The sequence below is a fragment of the Cherax quadricarinatus genome, chromosome 18 (assembly GCF_038502225.1).
Source record: "Cherax quadricarinatus isolate ZL_2023a chromosome 18, ASM3850222v1, whole genome shotgun sequence".
NCBI lineage: Eukaryota > Metazoa > Arthropoda > Malacostraca > Decapoda > Parastacidae > Cherax > Cherax quadricarinatus.
The window spans coordinates 7,416,908-7,440,524 of NC_091309.1; the positions used below are offsets into that span (position 1 = coordinate 7,416,908).

Consider the following 23,617-nt stretch of genomic DNA (forward strand, 5'->3'; position numbering starts at 1 on the left):
GAACTAGGCGAGTCCAATTAGGCGAATACAACTAGGTGGGTAGAACCGAGTACAACCAGGCGAGTACAAGTAGGTAAAGACAGTGTAGATCAGACAGGTGTTGGCCTTCGTATTCTGTGCCCCAGCAACCAGCACAACAGACACACCGTCTTCGATAAGGTGTATCACCCTGGGAGTTTTCCTGTATCGTCGAAACTTTGTTGTACAGGAGGGTCCTGCTTATACGACAGGTTGGGTTCCGGGCTACAGCTATACAGCAAAAATCACTGTAAAGTGAAACATAGCCTTTTTTCACTTTCAAATGCATATAAAAGTCTGATAACATGTTTACACTATCGTATATTAAGTGAGCAATAGAGCTAGGCCTAAAAAATGCATATATAGTACGCATATTACTTACCTTAAAATATTTTCATCCATAGTTTATAGTAAGTGGTGAATATATTTATTGTAGGAAATCTGAATGAAGATTGGGTATAATTGAAAACTGCTGCATTAGCGAAACGCCGTAAAGCGAGGCTCTGTAAAGCAGGGCCCTCCAGTACCTATCATCGCATGCAGATGGCTTCTGCAGCCTTTTTACTTATTGAGTTACGGGATCTACACAGGTTATACCCAGTTACTGCTTTATGTTTCGCATCTAAGAACTTTTATCTTGCCTAGCTACAGTCAGTTAATATGAAGGACCGTACATACAGAGAAGAGAGTGGAATTGAAATTCGCTGTGGACCAGAGCTCACAATGATCAATTAGGGTGATTTTTTTAATATATTATTCTGAGAAGACGTTACATAAGAACATAAGGAAGGAGCACTGCTCCAGGCCTACTGGCCCCGGCTAAGCAGGTCTACCTCACACCCATCCACACCCACTTATGTACTTGTCTAACCTATTCCTAAACCTACACAAGGTTTTAGCTTCAGGGGAAAATATTTAAAAAATATATATTTAAGTGACGTAGTGTTCTCTACGAACTGCCATTATCTGCACTCTTTAGAATATCGCTTTCCTGGGTGGACATGTTTACGAAACTTATCAGATAAAAGCAACAAGGAGCCCATCAAGGTCCTTTTGTATGCGAGTTGTTTGAGGCCATGAACAATAATTATTATACTGAAAATTTGTGTACCCTCCAGGGAAATCTGTACATTGTATATACTAGTATGGAGGCCAGGGAAGTCTGTACATTGTATATACTAGTATGGAGGCCAGGGAAGCCTGTACATTGTATATACTAGTATGGAGGCCAGGGAAGTCTGTACATTGTATATACTAGTATGGAGGCCCTGGAAGTCTGTACATTGGATATACTAGTATGGAGGCCAGGGAAGTCTGTACATTGGATATACTAGTATGGAGGCCAGGGAAGTCTGTACATTGGATATACTAGTATGGAGGCCAGGGAAGTTTGTACACTGGATATACCAATATGGAGGTCAGGGGAGTCTGTACATTGGATATACCAATATGGAGGTCAGGGAAGTCTGTACACTGCGTACACTAGTACGGAGGTCAGGGGAGTCTGTACACTGCGTACACTAGTATAAAGGTCCTCATGCAGCGCCTGGGGGACTGGAGGTTCAGGTTTAATGTGAGGAACGGAGGGTAGATCATATTCTTCTCCATTGCCATTAATAATATGCATGTCCGTTATACCTTCCTGTCTCTCCCGTTTCTTAAAGATTGGCACGACATTGTCTTTTGCCCTGACTGCAGGAAGAAAGGTTCAAGTTAATCACAAATAACATTGAGCTAGACCAGTTCAACTGCTCCCTGAAGAATACGCAGAAAATTTAGCGAATTTTTATGGATTTCTGTTACCTTCTTTCTTCCTCACAGCTCTCCTCTTCCCCCTCTCTCACTTCTTCACTGTTCCTCTACCACTCTCTTCCACTGTTATCTTCTCCCTCCCTTACTTCTCCTCCTATACCTCAATGCACGCGACTGCAACAGTGCAGAGTGGCGGATGAGCTTCCAATGCAAAGAAATATTAGCCTTGAAGATTTACAGTGAACCAGCAAAGGGATTCACAGGTCATAACATGTAAACTCATCTCCCAATTTATTCAATAAAAACGGTAAATTAGGAGTTGCACAGCCCAAATCTTATTCAAATCTTCCACTACAAAACACCACCTTTGAAGCTAAACTGACGAAGCATTCTCTCGTTGTCTCAGAGAGACCGATATCCTAAAATACATCAGCACATTAAGTTTGAAGTCGCTCGGAAGTTGCATTATCAAGTTACCAGCACTGAAGGGATGAAGCCCATCGAAAGCAAAACTCAAAAATTACTATCTCATAGAAAGCAGTATTTAAATTTTCCAAATTTCTCCCCCCTTCCCCCATCCGATTCCAAATTTATTGACAATGACGGGGTGTCTGCCTTCTTATGGAATAATATTTTGTAGCTGGTGTGGCAGTGTTCAGTTACTGAATGGAAATACACATCATTCTTTAATAACATTGGTAAACTAGGACCCATACTGGTTAATTACAAGGTGAACGTTGCTTTCTGGAAAAAAAAAATACCAGGACTAAAAATCTGAAGTCGATCGGAAGACGCATTTTTCAGTTATTGCAAGGATTCCAGCAATCGCAAGTTTTATGTAAAAAAATAATGCAAAGACAAATTTGCCCATACACAGCTAAACTTAATAGGCACTATCATGACCATAAGATACAGCAGTCATTAAATACTGAGGCCGTTCAGTAGATATACACTCAAATACATTTAACATAACTTAACGGGAATAAAAAAAAAATACGCTATTTCTAACAGAAAAATTGACAGATGCGCGTCTTACACTCTTGAATTTCACTCTCCGCCCTCGTCGAATTACGAGGCATCTTCACACAAAACTGAGTTTTTGGTAGTTATCAGAGTCATTCCGGGATGCTGGGAATGGGTTCAATAACTCTGGTCATTAAGCACATGCATATACTAACTGTTTCTTGAATTTTGTCCTAGTTACCGTACACCAGCGTGGAAAATTGGAAGCCGATCGAATAAGGCGTTCTAGTCTTTTGAGCGAAATAACAAAGGTAAACTGGAAGAAATCCGGCAGCCAATTGAAGGGGAGACTTAATATGTGACTAAACAGTTTACAAAATGATAAATGAGACACTTGTGCAACATTTAGGTATCTTTATTCTGGAAACGTTCCGCCAAGCAGTGGCTTCTTCAGTCCAATGCCGAGAAAGGTGGAAGATGAGGAGGAGTTTGAGGTAATCAGTCCCTCAGGCTAAAGTCGATGTGTTCAGTCCATCTGGATTGAAAGGCTGAGGGACCGATTACCTCCTCATCTTCCACCTTTCTCTGCACTGGACTGAAGAAGCCACTGCATGGTGAAACGTTTCCAGAATAAAGATACCCAAATGTTGCACACGTGTCTCATTTATCAGCTAAATAATATAAAAAAAAACACTAAACTCACTGGAAAATCACCAGTGAGAAAAGTGGCATCACAGAGGGTGACACAACAGGTGCTTCTCACGTTAATTCACCTTCACAATATAATATTCATTGTGGTGATACAAAACACTGAATTTAAGTCGTCCATTTTACAATTTAGAACCAACAGAAATATTTATATCTTGATAGAAAGATTAGCGTTACTCTCTTGGTTTCAGTAATGGCGTTGTTACGAGAGCTGGCAAAGTGGACGTGAACAAATCTGAAATAAAATAATTTTTGTTTACTTCTGAGATAAGTGAGGTCAGCCATGACAGGAGTGACGTATTTTGGCTGTCTTAGTTCATCATTACTGTGATTAATTTGTTTTGCATTTCAAGGACGAAAATAACAAAACTATTTTTCTCTTGAAAAAAAAGTGATAAGATATGACATTTACAAAAAAAAAAAAATAATTGAACAGCTGCGACAGAATTTTTCTGGTAGTGGTATAAAATGTGGTGAGGGTTGCCTTGTGATCCAGACGTGAGTGTCTGAAGTAGGACAATGAAGTGTTGCTGGTGTTTAGTGGTGGTGCTGCTGGCTGTTTCGGTAAGTTTATCCTTTTCATGTCTGGATATACTTTTGATTTGATTGCCTTTGTTATGCGCCCCCCATAATTATCATTTAGTCGATACTTGAAAAAAATGCAAAATGGCGACACTGCCACAAATACAGAAGCGAGGACTTGTCTAGCATCACAATGCAGTAACAACTGTCTTTTACAACAGCTAGGAGCCAAGGTCGAGGCTGATACTTGCCAACAGGAAGTAAACTGCTTCTTGCCTAACTGTGTATGCGCCTCTACCAACAACCCACGCAACATCCCCGTGGATCAGCTGCCACAGTTCGTTGTACTCACCTTCGACGATGCTGTCAACTACATCAACTATGACTTTTACCTGTCCTTCAAGGACTTCGTTAACCCCAACAACTGTCGCATGTCCATGACCTTCTTCGTCACCCACCTCTACTGTTCCTACGACATGGTGAATGAGCTTCACCGTCTTGGTCATGAGATCGCTCTCCACTCAGTAACGTAAGTCCTCTTACTCCCGCTAAATACATTAGTACAATATTTATTAGCGTGTATCGTGACTGGATGTGCCCTATCGAATTTATACCAAAAACCATGAATAGTTCAATAAACTTCAAAATAATTTGCAATCATAATAATATACAGATACGTCTCCCTTTCCACTTACTGTACTTTTTGACAAAAGTAATATTAGTTTGTCTTCAGTTATATTCAAACACTGCCCAAGGCATAGTTATTTTTCAAAAATCATCATAAGCTTTTGCTCGAGGAAACAGATTTATCTCTCCAGAGGTTGCTGTTGTTAACCTATTTAGAATGCTAGCTTGTTTCCGAGTAGCTGGGCCTATATGGGGAAACAACGACCACCTGCTGAAGGCAGCCTAGTTAAACAATACACCGACATATTCTCTCGCCCCTACGGGTTGCCGCCTTGTTCCAATCACAATAAAAACTAATCTTGTTTCGGTGGCTTGGAGTCCAGAGATACAGAAGACTTACAAATCAATTCGCTTTAAAAGACCTAAGAGTTAAAATCAAACGCTGTGCCTAGTCATCCCCTCAAGGAAGGTTCCTTGATGTTGGTGAGGGGCTCTTGATTTAGGGAATTGGATCTGTGCTCCAGTTCCCTGAATTAAGCCTGAATGCCTTCCACATCCCCCCCCCAGGCGCTGTATAATCCTCCGGGTTTAGCGCTTCCCCCTTGATTATAATAATAATATTGTGCCTAGTCACAGAGAATATTTATTCACTAATAATTCGTAAAATTCAAAGAAAAGGGCAATCTTTTATTATGTCAAAATTTCAGCATCCTCTAAAATGGTAAGTTATCACTATTTTTTTCGTAGTTATATTTGTTTTTTTATGCTCTATTATCTTATAAGAAAACTGTATTTATTTATTTAGAAATGTTGAAAAATTTAAATAAGTGCCTCTGAAGGATAAGCATGATAATTCAACGTTTGTAGTAAAACTGACAAATTGGAACCTAAAATGAATATTCCTAACAGTTATAATCATAACCGTAAGCCGGGAGAAGGCCTCGGTCAGATGACCAAAACTTTAGGCTGCTGGCCATCACTAAGTCCCGCGTCAGGAAGCACTTGTCCTGTTTCCTAACAAACTTTACCTAACCTAACGTAACCTAACCTAACTTTACCTAACCTAACCTAACCTTAAAATGTCAATATAAATGGAAGTCTTTCTTCAGGTGAGATATATCAAAGTTGACAGTCTCAAGCCGATATGAAAAACAGGCCCAATTAATCAAACGAAACCTTAGCATCACAGTTTGAACAATGAAATTGATAAATTAGAACGAACAGAGTTGAAATCAACCAGACTGATCCACTAAATACGATACACCAGTGTTAGGAGTTTTAAACCTACCGCAAGAGGCATTCTCCAGTTATCGTACAAAAATTAGCCCAATTACTTATATAAAATGAAGAAAATGAGACTTACACATCCCAATAACAATCGAAAAAAAATAATTTATTCTCACATTTTAAATTATGTTTGTAAATTATTAAATTTACACGAAGTTTACATAACCTATAGGTAAAAAAAACTTCCTTAATATGCATTTGTGTTTAAAGTTTGAAGCCTTTCGGAGAAGGCATTAGCAAGGTATCGCTACATTATATTTAGGGAACACGTTAAACCTGTAGGGGTCATAGAGCGTCTGGGCAATGAGAGGCAATGAAGTTAGATGCAAGGAAGGGGAGGGCAAGTCTAGTTCCTTGGATCAAGAGTCCATCACAGGCATCATGGAACCTCCCTTGAGGGGTGGGAAAATTAAAAAAAAAATTATAATTTTTGACAAGCACTGCAGGTAGTCCCTCTCAGTGACTTAATATTGAGGTGTCTACAGTGGAGTCCACTATTAGTATAGCTGTCATATTTAAAACCTATAGTTTATAATTAATATGCAAAGCATCAGTCGCCTCAGATAAATCCTGTTCCTCTTTTGCTCACTCTAAAACAAGAAAATAAAAGATGGTGACCATAACGTTAACCAATAAAAAAAAAACGTTATTTTAATTAAAGCCTCTCCCTCACCCACTGTTGTCTGTTTCTCCGCCAGGCATAAGAATGATCAGGAGGGTTACTGGAGGGTAGCTAACCAGTCTGTGTGGCAGCAAGAAATGGACGACATGAGGACAATACTCGAAACATTTGCCCTCATTCCTAGAGATGACATTAAGGTAAGAAAGAGAGAAAGATGAGTGAGAAAGAGAGCAAGCAACGTAAAGTAACAGTAATAGCAGTCAGAATGATAACAAATTCCCACAACAGGCAGCACACTCCACCAATATTCAAAACTCTAAACCTACTCACCATTCAAAACATCCATACTTATTACTGCACCTACTACATTCATAGAACACTTAATTCTGATATAAACCCTCCCGTCAAACGTCTCCTTACCAACCTCAACAGAACACACGACCATAACACAAGGCACAGATCACTCTTTGATGTTCCTCGAGTCCATCTCACGCTATGCAAAAACTCAATGCACATAAAAGGCCCTAAAATCTGGAATTCATTACCTGTGAATATAAAAGAAACACTGTCTGTTTATAAATTCAAGTCTCTTCTCAAAAATCACTTACTCACCCACAACTAAATAATTACTGAATAATTGTATCTCATAAATTGTATCTCGTAAATGTTTCTCATTATTGTATCTCATAAATGTCTAACCTGTGACCCAATCAAACTTTATTTTTTAATTACATTACCTAACAGAATACTCCATTCTACTGAATGCTCAGCAACACAGTAAATGACCATATGACCTGTCTTTGTAATACTCATTTGTGCTAAATTGTTATCTGTTTACAATAATGTTTTTACCACTGAATATATCATTGCTTAGTTAATCGTAAGCCTGCTCATAATGCTTTGCATACAAGGGGCTTTGGCATGTTTCTCTGTAATACCTGTATTCCTTTGTACTTCACTGTATCATGTTCAAATAAATAAATAGCAACCATAACCTCATCACCATAACATCCTCTCCAGGGCATTCGCGCTCCGTTCCTTGAAGTTGGAGGAGACGACATGTACGGCGCCGTTCACGACCTCAGCCTGCAGTACGACTGCTCGTGGCCCTCCATGTTGTACACCAGCTGGTACGGCAGTCCTCCTCTGGGAGCTCTATGGCCCTACACCCTAGACTACCCTAGCTTCCAAGTGAGTATTAAGGACCGAGGGAAGAGTGTCTTGTCTCAGATCATGCAGGCTTTCCATAGACTTCAGCCTGCACATACTAGCAACGAGGCATGCAATAGTTTATGTATGAAATGGTTCCTCCTCTTCCTGTTCCTCCTGAAAGAAGCTTTATACTTCAGTTTCAGTCTCATTTTACATGTGATGTTGGCGTGCTGCTTCTTATTTCTTTCAGTGATGCTTAATTGCAAAGAATTTTCAAAGGTATAACGTCAAAAGTACAAAGATTAAGACATTTCCAATACACATAACCCGCACATACGAGAGACAAGTTTCTGACGACGTTCCGTCATCAAAAGCTTTTCTCTTCTGTGTACTGCTTATGTGTCACGGTACTGTACATTTTTTGCTCTTTATTTCCATTGTCTTTCTCCTCCTTTTCCCATACCTCACATCACCTTGCCTTCTCCTCTTCGCAGGAGTACGTCTTAAAACTAAAGATCCAAACTTGTCGTTTTTCTTAGGAGTGCTTCGTAGGACGCTGCCCCACTAATTTATACCCTGGGACGTGGGTGATGCCCATGCTTGACCTCATGGATGACATCGGTCAGCCCTGTGCTATGCTCGACGGCTGTCAGAGGTAGTCCTCCTTTTACTTTTTTTTTTCCTTCAATTCCAATTTTCAGCTTTGTTCCTTAACTCTTATTTTTAGTTCTCTCTCCTCCAATTCTTGTTTTCAGTCCCCCCTTTCTCCATTTTTTAATTATTCAGCCCATTTTCTAAATTTCTGTTGTCAGCTCTCTTTTACAAGTTCCTTTTCATTCCACTTTTTCAATTCCATGTTTGACCTCTCTTTTTTATTTCTAAATTTTACTTATTTTGCCTCGTTTATTTATTTTTTAACCCCAATTTGATTTATTTCAATTCTAGTTATTCTTTTTCCTGTCGAAAATTGAGCTACACCTAATTACATTTTTCGAAGCACTAATGTAACCCTTCAATAATAATATCTTTTTTTTTTTACCCCATTCACTTTTCCTAATTTTATTAGATCTACATAAAAATTCATACAAAAAAACGCACATGGGAAAGAAGTTTACGACGACGTTTTGGACCGACTTGGACCAAGTCGGTCCAAAACGGGTTTTTTTTTGTGTATTGTTCCATTCACGGTATTGTACCTTTTTATTCTTTTCTACTTAAAAAATGTATTTTTTCTTTAAATATCACTTGGTCTTATTTCATATGGCTTTTGTTTCACCTCATCTGACCTCTTCTAATTTGACCTGACCCATTGCTAGGAGTGAATGCCTGAACCTTCAGATTATATCCTCGCCTTTCTCTTCCTTCCACTCTTCCTTTTCCCTTATCCACACTTCATGTCGCTTTCTCTTTCCTCTCGAGTACAGCTAGATAGTTTAATGTTTATTATGCACCCCATACCCATCCTGTGGGCGGTAGTCAAAAGATTACAGAGGTACATAATTAGTCCAGGGACTGGACTCCAAAGTTTTGATAGCTGAGCAAGTTACAGAGGTAATGAACTCACAATTTACAAAGGTAATGAACTCACAATTTACAAAGGTAATGAACTCACAATTTACAAAGGTAATGAACTCACAATTTACAAAGGTAATGAACTCCAGGTAGGTCTAGTCACAATCATGACAAATTACAAAGGTATTTACAGATTACAGAGGTACGTAATGGGTCCAGGGACTGGGCTATCAAAACTTTGATAGCTGAACTAAGTACAAAGGTAATGAAGTCACACGTTACAAAGGTAATTAATCCTGTAAGAATGGTTACTTACGTTTATACATGGGTACAATCATGAACAAATTACAGAGTAATGAGCAATTCACACTTCCACACCCGGTCACAACTGTAATGAGCTAGATAGAGATTCGGTCCCGCGCTTACTCTTGAGAGTAAGTTTATTTAGGTACAGTTACACAATCACCATACATAGTAACATATTCAAAATAACCACAGTGAAAAAATAGTGAAATTCCAAGTGCTTTCGCGATTTCTCACATTATCGAGGAATACTGTGAGAAACCACGAAAGCGCTAGGAATCTCATTAATTTTTTCACTGGTTATTTTTGCATATTGTGATATCACCTGTTCACAGTGATCTAACTGCATAATAACATATATGCAAATCATCTAGGATAACCCAAGATACGTCAGACTAAGTGACTTATTAAATGATACACTCTGAGTTTAGCTGCTGACACTGTCTCCTGCCTCAGCGTGACAGACGAGCTCCTGACTGACGCCAACGCGGTGGAACAGTTCTTTATCAACAACTTCAACAGTAACTACTATTCCAACAAGGCTCCGATGGGTATATACATGCACCAGACCTGGTTCAACGAGGGTTCAGACGCCAGGACCGTCGGCCTCACCAGGTGAGTGGTGCACCATGTTCATGTAGGCTTTCCAGGACGGGTCCTGGCCTGGGTCTTCATGACCCGGCAGTGGCTCCCGAAGGAGTGTCGGAGTGTGTACAAGTGATGTGCCGTTTACAGCCTTATGATAGCAGTGGCGCACCAGTTGACCTCTAGCTCTTGGACTTTCTTCTCTTTCTGGGGATTGACGTGATCTAATTTTTCTTTTTAAATCCTGGAATGGGTCTAAAGTATACAGTGTGTTTCTCTAGTTCACTCTTGTCTACTTCAAGGGAGGAAGGAGTGCCTTCATCTTAGAAAAGGGCTCTTGATCCAAGGAATTAAGGTTGTCCCTTTAATCAAGCGCTATATGACACGTGCGTGTTTAGAGCTTTCCCATTAAAATAATAACAATATAGATTAATACCCTAGGACTGGAGGAAGACTCTACAGCGTGTGACACACCTGAGTAAGACTGGAGGAAGACTACGCTGTGTGATACACCTGAGTGAGACTGGAGGAAGACTACACTGTGTGACACACCTGAGTGAGACTGGAGGAAGACTCTACACTGTGTGACACACCTAAGTGAGACTGGAGGAAGACTCTACACTGTGTGACACACCTGAGTAAGACTGGAGGAAGATTCTACACTGTGACACACCTGAGTAAGACTGGAGGAAGACTACACTGTGTGACACACCTGAGTAACACTGGAGGAAGACTCTACACTATGTGACACACCTGAGTAAGACTGGAGGAAGACTCTACACTGTGTGACACCTGAGTAACACTGGAGGAAGACTCTACACTATGTGACACACCTGAGTGACAGTGGAGGAAGACTCTACACTATGTGACACAGCTGAGTGACACTGGAGGAAGACTACACTATGTGACACACCTGAGTGACACTGGAGGAAGATTTTACACTATGTGACACGCCTCGGAGTTGAACTTCCTCTCTGTTCAGGCCCGCTCCATGTTCATTAGTCTGAATAACGCTACCTTGTCTAAATCCCAGAGTACTTTGTATGTGGTGATCATGTTTCATCTGGCTATACTCTCTTCAAGTTCGTCAAGGCTTTAAAACCAAGATTATTCTCTCTCTTCCTCCTGACTCCTCAGCTTTATCTCCTTTTAGAATTATCTTCCTCTATCCTACCTTATCTCTGGTTACCCTGATCACTTCCTTCATGCTCTGACCCCTGGATAATGTCTTCTATTCCTTATAACAGTTCTCCATTCGGTTTCCATCCTTCCTCAGTATCTGCCCTCAGTTTTATACATTAGGCTGTACTGATGTTGAGTGACTATCCCATATTTCTATTTCTGTACTTAATTTTCTTGAGTGTAAGGAACCTATAATGCCAATTAGTTGGTGTGTGTGTGTGCTCACCTAGTTGTGGTTGCAGGGGTCGATTCACAGCTCCTGGCCCCGCCTCTTCACTGGTCGCTACTAGGTCCATTGTCTCCTTGCTCCTTGAGCTTTATCATACCTCTTCTTAAAGCTATGTGTGGTACCTGCCTCCACTACCTCACTTTTCCAGATTGTTCCACTTCCTGATAACTCTATGACTGAAGATATACTTTCTAACATCCCTGTGACTCATCTGAGCCTTCGGCTTCCAATTGTGACCCCTTGTTGTTGTGTCCCATCTCTGGAACATCCTGTCTCTGTCCACTTTGTCGATTCTTCTCAGCATTTTATGTCGTTACCATGTCCCCCTTTGTTCCTCCTCTCCTCGTAGGACATGCTCCGTAGCTCCGGGACTAGTCTCGTTGCAAACCTCTGCACTTTCTCTAGTTTCCTGACGTGCTTAGCCAGGTGAGGGTTCCAAACTGGAGCTAAATACTCCAATATGGGCCAGAAGTACACGGTGTACAGGGTCCGGAAGGACTCCTTACTGAGATCCCGGAATGCTATTCTTAGGTTCGCTAGTCGTCCATATACTGCAGCAGTTATTTGGTTGCTCTGTGTGTGTGTGTGTGTGTGTGTGTGTGTGTGTGTGTGTGTGTGTGTGTGCTTGCTTGCTTGCTTGGCCCTTTCCTTCGTTCACAGTCTTAATGCAAGAACCTCGTGCCCAACAGGTTCTTGGAGTGGCTGTCGGAGAAGGACGATGTATACGTTGTGGCCCTTGACCGCGTCTTGGCCTGGATGAAGAACCCGGTGCCTCTGAGCCAGCTCACCTCACTTCCTGAGTTCGGCTGCAGCGACACTCCTACGAACTGCCCTAACCCAACTACCTTCAAATTCGGGCCGGAAAGTAACTTGCCTGTGAATACAGATGCTCTTTATATGGCATCCTGTATTTCTGAGCAGCCTCCGTACTTCCCCTGGTTGTACAATCCATTAGGAGACAAATATGTACCCATCCCATGAACTCCAAGAGTCGGTCTCCAAGTTGCTGAACTTATTCTGAAGTCTTTATGAGTCTGCAAGACATCTTTTTTTTGTTTTTATATTAAATAATTTTCCCATAGATATTCTATGCATTCTAGGGTTTTTCTGCGCATTTATAAAGCAAAACTTTTTAGAAATTCCAGTGAATTTGCTGGACCTTGTTTTAATCATTCTCAAAATGTCTATTCAACCCATGAGAGATTCCTCACAGCTCAGGAAGGTCCTGGAGTTCATTACCTTTGTACCTTGTTCAGATACATAATGGGTCCAGTCTCTGGACCCATTATTTATCTCTGTAATCCTTTGACTACCGCCCACAGGATGGGTATGGGGTGCATAATAAACATTAAAAACGCAAAAAAGTCACTGAGAAACACATGCTAGTTAAATGAACGATACGAAGAGAAATCTGTTTACGGAAAATCAGGACCTTGAAGTAAAAAAAAAATCAGCCTCCTAGAACTCACTCCGAAAGTTCGTTTAGCACTGCTTTTATTCGGGGTTTCAGACTAGATCTATTTCCCTAGCTTCACTGGACGAAACCAGGTAGAGATTGCCGTACGGAGTAACTCCCTTCAGCTAACCACACGAGTTTAGCAGTTAACGAAATACAGTACAAGAAGTACCGCTTGTCATCAGTTCCCACAGCACGCATGACTCGGGTCCGTTTTTGTCCACACACAGGAGAATCTTACTAGTTTTTTTTGAGTGTCCATAAAGTCACCCTAGTTTCTTAATTCAGATGGATTTGTAAATAGTTTTTATACATGCAGATTTGTGCTATACCAATAGTCGAAGACAGACAACAGTCTCGGAAGACACAAAATGTATGGATAAATAGTCTGAAAAGAGATAGGTGATAACTAAGGAGAGAAAGAGCTGTTGGCGTTTTCTTATAGGAAAGAATGAAAAAAAAAAGAAATAATAAAAGGAAAGAGGATCAAATGCTTTGAGTTTTAATTTTATCAAGACCTGAATGAAACCAAAAGGACCAAGCAATGCTATTTTATAAAAAAAATCCCGAACCAGAGGTACACTCACAAGACAACCTTACTTATAACTGGAATCTTATGTATTTTAGTTTTGCTACAGGTGATAAACATCACTACTTGTCTGTCTTGATAAAAGTACCACTTCGTATCCCAAGTTAATGACCAGGATCTTGAAGTTTATTTCTCGGCCGAACAGTCTAAGTTTCGTAGGCTTCTAATGATACATTCATCCAGGTTAGTAAAACAGCAAGGACAATATGCCTGGAGATGCAGCAGCATCTCCAGGCATATTGTCCTTCTTTACGATACGTGCAGTTTGGTACTAGGTTTCGTTCCCGTCCAGCTCCATGGGCGACCAAAACACGAACTGAGGGCTGGGAGGTAACAAGTGGTTAAATAAACACAGTTAAAGGCCAAAATACTAGACAAAGAATTCTGCTTGGAGACTTAAGGCAGCAGCAATCTTATCACCAGCCCAGTGCGGGTCATGTTTACTTGGTGTGGGTCTAGTCAGGAGGAAGATACTTCCCACGAATAAAAAATCGAATAGAAAACCACAAGAATAATGAAGAAAGAAGACGCACGACGAAACAAAGTGAAAGAATCGCTTCACTAGATGGCGCCACTGACGCCCCCTGCCGAGGACTCTGAAGACCCTAGGGAACCTTACTACAGTCAACTAATAACACCAAGCCTACACATACACGACAGGCAGAGAAAACGGAAACTAATGGTATTACAATATTGGGCAGGGAGAGTATGTCCCAGGTGACAAATTTTCAGACTTGGGAAGTACTCGAGGGAAGAAAAGTCGCCCAATCAAATTAACCCTCACGACAGAAATGGTACGAGACAAGATCATGCAGCGGAAACCACAGTTAAGGGACACTGAAAAATATCGCCAGATATACCTCGACCAGACCAGAACAAGAAAGGAACGAGAGCATATGAGAAAGAGAGGGCACAAAGACGTCAAGAGGCAGAAAGGAGAAACAGGGCATTAGTTCATTAGGGCTCAGCTCCATGAAGCTGAACTCTTCTCCAGGCTGAGGGACCGATCAACCCAAATACTTTTTCTCCAAGGTTGATGTCCCCTCAAGGAAGGTTCCTTGATGTTGGTGAGGGGCTCTTGATTTAGGGAATTGGATCTGTGCTCCAGTTCCCCAAATTAAGCCTGAATGCCTTCCACATCCCCCCCAGGCGCTGTATAATCCTCCGGGTTTAGCGCTTCCCCCTTGATTGTAATAATAATAATAATCCAAGGTTGATGGCTTCTTCAGTCTGTATTTGACTGAAGAAGGCTACTGTGTAGGCGAAACGTTTCATCAATAAAGACACCCAACTGTTGCACATGTGTCTTAATCTTCAACTTGTCGGTATTTTATACCATTTTCAACATAATACTTAGGTATCTTTACTGACAAAAGGTTTCGCCTGTACAGCAGACTTCTTCAGTCGAATATAGACAACTGTATCACTGGAAACATTAAAAAGAAGCCTCGAGGTGGTCATTCCCTTTTCTAGGTGTACTGCTAACAACTGTTTAGTATGATCTGCTTCACTAGTGGGCTTCACTCACTTCTAAGGTCGTCTCCAGCTGCTACACTACACTTCTAGCTCCAGTATGGCCTTTTGTCTCTTCCTTTGCCTAAGAGACTGACCACCTATCAAGGCTGAGGGACTGACCACCTCAAAATTACCTCTCCACTTCTACTGTCTTATATGTTACAATCACTTGTTTTCTACTGAAGCCTCTGACAGGCGAAACGTTTCGACCATGAAGATATCTAAGTGCTGCACATGTGCCTTATCCATCATCAACTTGTCGATATTGTACACCATAGAAAATATGACACCTGTCTGACACAACAATAATGTCATCATGGTACAGAGGTCTTCAACTCTACTTCTAACATTTGTTTAGCATCATCTACTTCCACTAGGAGGCCCCGCTCACTTGTGTCGCAATCTTCAAATGCTACACCTCATTTCTAGTCTAACACATGTCCCTGGTCACCTAACAAGGCTGAACTACTGATCACCTCAGAATTCTCTCTCCACTTCTAATATTTCCAGTGTTATAATCGCTTGTATTCGAATTAAGAAGTCTGCTGCGTAGGCGAAACATTTCGACAATAAAGATACATAAGTGTTACATGTGTATCTTCCTCACTGTTCCAGGTAAGCGTCATAACAGAGATGTTAAATATAGTCTGCGTACTGCTGCAGACAAGGCAGGTTGTATGTGAAAGCCAGGCAGCTGAATATTAGTGACCCAGCGACTGCTGGGTCACTAATATTCATTCTCCAGGCAAGTGTCTTTCATGCTACATCTTAAAGATAGCCAGGTATCCTCCACTAAGTTCACTAGGCCTAGGGTACCGGTGCTGGTAGGCCAGGTCATGCCACATACATGTACTTGGTGTCACGGGGAATGACGACCTCACTTTAATGACAAGTTCTGAGAGTTAAATTCAACAATTCTATACTTGACGCATATCTCGATGGCATTCCGGGGATCAACGCCCCCGCGGCCCGGTCCACGACCAGGCCTCCCGGTGGATCAGAGCCTGATCAACCAGGCTGTTGCTGCTGGCTGCACGCAAACCAACGTACGAGCCACAGCCCGGCTGATCAGGAACTGACTTTAGGTGCTTGTCCAGTGCCAGCTTGAAGACTGCCAGGGGTCTGTTGGTAATCCCCCTTATGTGTGCTGGGAGGCAGTTGAACAGTCTCGGGCCCCTGACACTTATTGTATGGTCTCTTAACGTGCTAGTGACACCCCTGCTTTTCATTGGGGGGATGGTGCATCGTCTGCCAAGTCTTTTGCTTTCGTACTGAGTGATTTTCGTGTGCAAGTTCGGTACTAGTCCCTCTAGGATTTTCCAGGTGTATATAATCATGTATCTCTCCCTCCTGCGTTCCAGGGAATACAGGTTTAGGAACCTCAAGCGCTCCCAATAATTGAGGTGTTTTATCTCCGTTATGCGCGCCGTGAAAGTTCTCTGTACATTTTCTAGGTCGGCAATTTCACCTGCCTTGAAAGGTGCTGTTAGTGTGCAGCAATATTCCAGCCTAGATAGAACAAGTGACCTGAAGAGTGTCATCATGGGCTTGGCCTCCCTAGTTTTGAAGGTTCTCATTATCCATCCTGTCATTTTTCTAGCAGATGCGATTGATACAATGTTATGGTCCTTGAAGGTGAGATCCTCCGACATGATCACTCCCAGGTCTTTGACGTTGGTGTTTCGCTCTATTTTGTGGCCAGAATTTGTTTTGTAAGATTTCGTTCGGATTTTTAACCCCGGAGGGTTAGCCACCCAGGATAACCCAAGAAAGTCAGTGCGTCATCGAGGACTGTCTAACTTATTTCCATTGGGGTCCTTAATCTTGTCCCCCAGGATGCGACCCACACCAGTCGACTAACACCCAGGTACCTATTTGCTGCTAGGTGAACAGGACAACAGGTGTAAGGAAACGTGTCGAAATGTTTCCACCCGCCGGGAATCGAACCCTGGCCCTCCGCGTGTGAAGCGGGAGCTTTAGCCACCACTCATGTTTACCATATCTGAGTAATTGAAATTTCTCATCGTTGAACTTCATATTGTTTCTATTAACCTTTATTCTCTATAAGTTCTAATGAGACGATGCTGCCTTAATTTAGATATCATTTGACTCAGATATTCTAATTCTGAAAAAAATAGAATATATATTTGAATTAGAATATTGGGTAAATAGTACTTACCGTGCTAGTTGTTTACGTTACTGTGAAGCACTGTAAATAATATGTAACACAAATCCACTAACATAACTAGATGAACTAAATAGTGCACTCACACTGAGGTCCGGGGGTCGATCCTCGATACGGGTGGAAACAGTAGGACGTGTTTCCTTAAGACACCTGCTGTCCCTGCTCATCCATCAGTAAAATAGGTATCCGGGTGTTAATCGACTGATGTGGGTCGCATCCTGGGGATAAAACTAACCTAATTTGCCCGAAATACTCTGCAGAACAAGGGGCTTTTTATTTAGTAATATGTCATTGATGTCAACTAGGCTTGTATACCTTGTACATGTACATGTAGAAATAATAATTATTATTATTATTATTATAACTACTACACTGATCCACATATCAACATTTCACAAGGCTGGTACAAGACCTAACTATGTTTTCCTGTTACGCCAGATGGTAATGTAATGTTTTTTTTTCTGTACTTGCTGCGAGTTCAACTGGTATTTTTCCAGCAGATCTTTTACAGACTATAAAAATCGGGTCTCCGAAGGCCAATTTGAACTGTTTTTCTCCATGGTGATAACAGCCAGCTGACTCTTCCCACTGTCACCTTGAAGGCGAGATGGTGGAAAAAGTTGCTAACCAGCAGTAGGTAATAGCAGCACTAAGTAATAGCAGCACTAGGTAATAACAGCACTAGGTAATAGCACTAATAACAGCGCTAGGTAATAACATTAGGTAATAACAGCACTAGGTAATAGCAGCTCTAGATAATAACAGCACTAGGTAATAATAACACTAATAACAGCACTAGGTAATAACATTAGGTAATAATAGCACTAGGTAATAATAACACTAATAACAGCACTAGGTAATAACATTAGGTAATAACAGCACAAGGTAATAGCAGCTCTAGATAATAACAGCACTAGGTAATAATAACACTAATAACAGCACTAGGTAATAACATTAGGTAATAATAGCACTAGGTAATAATAACACTAATAACAGCACTAGGTAATAACATTAGGTAATAACAGCACTAGGTAATAGCAGCTCTAGGTAATAACAGCACTAGGTAATAACAGCACTAGGTAATAACAGCACTAGGTAATAACAGCACTAGGTAATAACAGCACTAGGTAATAACAGCACTAGGTAATAACACTAGGTAATAACAGCACTAGGTAATAACATTAGGTAATAGCAGCACTAGGTAATAACAGCACTAGGTAATAACAGCACTAGGTAATAACAGCACTAGGTAATAGCAGCACTAGGTAATAACAGCACTAGGTAATAACAGCATTAGGTAATAACAGCACTAGGTAATAGCAGCACTAGATAATAACAGCACTAGGTAATAACAGCACTAATAACAGCAATAGGTAATAACAGCACTAGGTAATAACAGCACTAGGTAATAACAGCAATAGGTAATAGCACTAGGTAATAACAGCACTAGGTAATAGCAGCACTAGGTAATATCAGTACTAGGTAATAGCAGCACTAGGTAACAGCAACACTAGGTAACAGCAACACTAGGTATCAGCAACACTAGGTAATAACAACACTAGGTAATAACAGCACTAGGTAATAACAGCACTAGGTAATAACAGTACTAGGTAATAACAGTACTAGGTAATAACAACACTAGGTAATAACAGCACTAGGTAATAACAGCACTAGGTAATAACAGCACTAGGTAATAACAGCACTAGGTAATAACAGCACTAGGTAATAACAGCACTAGGTAATAACAACACTAGGTAATAACAGCACTAGGTAATAACAGCACTAGGTAATAGTACCAGGTAATAACAGTACTAGGTAATAACAACACTAGGTAATAACAGCACTAGGTAATAACAGCACTAGGTAATAACAGTACTAGGTAATAACAGCACTTGGTAATAGCAGCACTAGGTAATAACAGCACTAGGTAATAACAGCACTAGGTAATAACAGCACTTGGTAATAGCAGCACTAGGTAATAACAGCACTAGGTAATAACAGCACTAGGTAATAACAGCACTAGGTAATAACAGCACTAGGTAATAACAGCACTAGGTAATAACAGTACTAGGTAATAACAACACTAGGTAATAGCTCTAGGTAATAACAGCACTAGGTAATAACAGCACTAGGTAATAACAGCACTAGGTAATAACAGCACTAGGTAATAACAGCACTAGGTAATAACAGCACTAGGTAATAACAACACTAGGTAATAACAGCACTAGGTAATAACACTAGGTAATAACAGCACTAGGTAATAACAGCACTAGGTAATAGCAGCACTAGGTAATAGCAGCACTAGGTAATAACAGCACTAGGTAATAACAGCACTAGGTAATAACAGCACTAGGTAATAACAGCACTAGGTAATAACAGTACTAGGTAATAACAACACTAGGTAATAGCTCTAGGTAATAACAGCACTTGGTAATAGCAGCACTAGGTAATAACAGCACTAGGTAATAACAGCACTTGGTAATAGCAGCACTAGGTAATAACAGCACTAGGTAATAACAGCACTTGGTAATAGCCTGAATGGCCAAGTCGTCATCCGGGAAGCCTGATGCAAGACCGGGCCGTAGGTAAGAGGTAGGCAGGTACCAAAGCAATACACCAAAGTAATACACCCTTAACGAATCAGAGAGCTCCAGTTAGCAAGTAATACACCCTCGACTAATCAGAGAGCTCCAGTTAACAATACACTTTCGACCAATCAGAGAGCACCAGTTAGCAAGCAATATGCCGTCGACCAATCACAGAGACTTCCAGTTAACATCAATATACCCTGGACCAATCATAGAGCTCTAGTTAGCAATACACCCTCGACCAATCAGAGAGCTTCAGTTAGCGCCGGAGCTGATAGACTACATACGATAACAGTTTAAAATAAACGAACCGCACCTCTAAGAATAAAACATTGTCGGAGAACTTGACAGTGCGGGCCGGGACAGCCTGTTTGAACTACCAGGCTCGGCAGGAAGTAGACACAGAAGCTAGACACAGATGTGTCACAAAGACACCAAGAAATGTTTCTTTAGCTCCAAGATGGTTACCTACAGTATATCTGGAGGGTATTCCGTGGGTGGGTCAACGTCCCAGTGGCCCGGTCCATGACCAGGCCTCGCGGTGCATCAGGGCCTGATCAACCAGGCTGTTAGTGGAATGAGATGGATGAGAACGAGGTGTGAAATGATCTATACAGGTGTATGACTTACCAACTTGTCTACCCAATTATGGCCAATGCTTTTTCTTAGGGGGGGGGGGGTAAACGATATTTTCTGAGATTGTATTGCAATACTGTATTGCGTACATTAGCTATGTGAAGTAAGTGTAATATATAAAATACCTAATATTTCTCTCTAGTGATGTAAGAATGCCCAGTGGAATCTGATAAAGGCCCATGATAAGCCTATCAGTGATTCTGCAGCCTAATGCTTATTTAGTTACGATTTTTGCATTACTTTTACGAGTTAAGAGTTCTGTCTTTAAGATGGCTCTTTAACATAAACATACACACAGGCAGGGTCGGATCTACAATGAAACTAATGAAGTTTAAGCTTCAGGGCCCCTAATCCCGGAGGGGCCCCAGAAGCAACTTTTGTCCACATTGCTGAAAATTTTTGGGTCTACTGTACGAGAGGGTTTTTTTTAAATAATAATATAGTGTAATTCAATACAAATAATAGTTAAAAATTAAAAAGTTATTAAAGTATATAGGCTAGCCGTAAACGAAAAACGTTCAAAATCTGAAATGTACTGATTAAACTTTAAAAAAAAAAAATTGTGGCGATCTGTCGTGGAAAAATCCCATTGAAGAAGATAATAGTGGTTACCCAGACCTCGCTGCTGGTTGTGAAGGCCCCGGGGTCCCCATAATAGTTCAAGCTTCAGGGCCCCGAAAATGTAGGTCCGCCACTGCACACAGGAAAGTTGGAACCCGCTGGGGACCAGAGATAGCACTGGCTACTTAATATCTTTAATATCTGTGTGTTTTGAAAACGTATTACTCATGGGAGTCATTTAGAGAATTAATGGTCACTGATGGAGTGCTGCTTTTGAGAAGTACATATATCTAAAGTGGAATTGCTGATGGCTGCCCGTCGTAGGATGTAACAGCTGCCTTCACGGGTTCGAATCGGACAATGAACCTGGAGAAAATTGGCCTTGTACTTATATCCAAGGGAGTGGTGCCTACTCAGGGTGATAGTAAATTTGAACCTCGTGTAGAGTTTTGCATTCATCTCTGCCAAGATAGTATGAGATATATCTCAATGGTAACCATCTTGCCTTCCTTGCTTGCAAGAGTCACCACATGATTCTTAACCATTGCCGTCAGATTTCCCACCAGGGTATGAATTTCGGTGTCGTGTGGTAAGACTTGTACATTCATTCTTACACTAACATCAACAGTGACATCACGCTGTCTACAGGCTCCAATCATTTGTGTTTCCTCAGAAGCAAATGCGACCTGCCATCGCTCTCCTGGGTGGAGATGTTTACAAAGTTTATCAGATGAATGGTTCAGAGAACCGACATGTTGATAAATTAGACACATGTGCAACTCTTGGGTATCTTTATTAAGGAAACGTTTCGCCACACAGTGGCTTCATCAGTCCATACAAAGGTGAATCTTGAAGAACAGGAGGAGAATGAGGTAATCAGTCCCTCAACCTTGAGTCGATGTGGTCAGTCCATCAATCTATTCAAGATTGATGGACTGACCACATCGACTCAAGGTTGAGGGACTGATTACCTCATTCTCCTCCTGTTCTTCAAGATTCTCCTTTGTATGGACTGATGAAGCCACTGTGTGGCGAAACGTTTCCTTAATAAAGATACCCAAGAGTTGCACATGTGTCTAATTTATCAAAATTTATCAGATAAAAACAGCCGAGAGTTCATCCAAGTTCCTCTGTATGGAGGTTGGTCGAGTCTTAAAATCCATTTTTTGGACTCACATTTAGACTTTTCCAGCGAACTGTGGAGGAGTTAGTGACGAACATGGTGAAAGGTTTCACCAAGATATTTCAACCATGGAAAAATGGTACCATTGCAAATGGGGCACAAGAATGCTTGCATACTATTGCTGAACATTGGCAAGAGATGATTCTTCAGCCTACTATAAGTGTCAAGCAAAAAGGCAGAGAGTAGGTACAGATTAGAGTGTGAAACATACTGACACATATTGTACGTTATAATAAAATAATCAAATATTACATGTCTCGTATCTTTAAACCTATAGCCAATAAACATTTTTCAAGGTGATATTTGGATTCAGAACCTGAAAATACATAAGAATTAATTAATCTCATTTAAGAAGCATACAACTTTTCAGAAATTGTTGACCAATGTAATGGCAGTGATACATAACTACCATTATCCTCTTGTTAAAAGTCTCCTTGGGAGATGATTCAGGGGATCACACATTAACAGGAACACATTAACACTAATCCACACATAAAAGTGGAGTAACAATGGTTATAAATGACCATAATTTTTAAAGGGGTGGACCGGTAAGCCAGCGGAAGGCCTCGGTCAGATGACCAAAAGCTCCAAAGGCGGGTCATCATCTGACTAAGACCCGCGTCAGGAAACATTTGTCCTGTTTCCTGACGAACCTTACCTAACCTAACCTAACCATAAAAGTGGAAACTAACCGGAGTCTTGATCCTTCCTGAATCATTATGAAAATGAAAATGAGACAGATTACATTATTATTATTAGAGTATAGGGAGCCACTGAACCCGAATGTGTTATACTGTGACTGTACCGAATAAAAAAAAAAAAGGTGAAAAAGCTGAAGGTCAACTTAGGTAGAGGGAAGCGAGCTAACAGCCGCCATTGAGGTGTTGTGCAGGAAGAGGCTACACGTGAAGCAGCCTGGAAAAAAAATCATCTTTCAACGTACAGATTAATAACAAAAAGGTCCTGGAAGAACTCCTGCGTCCATCACCACCATGAAAAATCTTGTTTGAGTTTTACTGTGTGTTTTTTTTTTCTCTCCCCTCCTGCTTTCCGTATTTGAAAATACAGAAGCATACTACTACTAGTCTTACAGGGACACCATCAATGGGGAAAGATACAAGTAAATTTATTTAGTTACAGGTACATATAAGTAGTTACGCAAGTCCGGGTGACTACAGATATATATAGTAACATGTGTAAACCCCCAAAAGAGTCAGACGGAGTGATTTATTTTCATTGGGGTCCTTGCATTTTCATTGGGCCCTTGATATTTTCAGTGGTGTCCTTGATATTTACATTGGTCCTTGATATTTTCATTGAGTCCTTGATATTTACATTGGGTCCTTGATATTTACGTTAGGTCTGATCCCGTTGGGTCCTTGATATTTTCCATCTGATCCCTTTATTTCCATTAGTGTCCTTGATATTTACATTGATGTACT

The 23,617-nt window shown here is 40.9% G+C and overlaps 1 protein-coding gene across 1 annotated transcript; it reads left to right on the top strand.

Moving 5' to 3' along the window:
• Positions 1-3,845: 3,845 nt before the first annotated feature.
• LOC128689342 (chitin deacetylase 7-like) lies at positions 3,846-14,803 on the top strand. Its single transcript, XM_053777520.2, has 7 exons — positions 3,846-4,005; positions 4,185-4,492; positions 6,576-6,696; positions 7,520-7,690; positions 8,191-8,306; positions 9,923-10,081; positions 12,152-14,803. Exons 1-7 carry the CDS (start codon positions 3,961-3,963, stop codon positions 12,441-12,443), a joined length of 1,212 nt encoding a protein of 403 aa, XP_053633495.2. The 5' UTR covers positions 3,846-3,960; the 3' UTR covers positions 12,444-14,803.
• Positions 14,804-23,617: the final 8,814 nt, after the last annotated feature.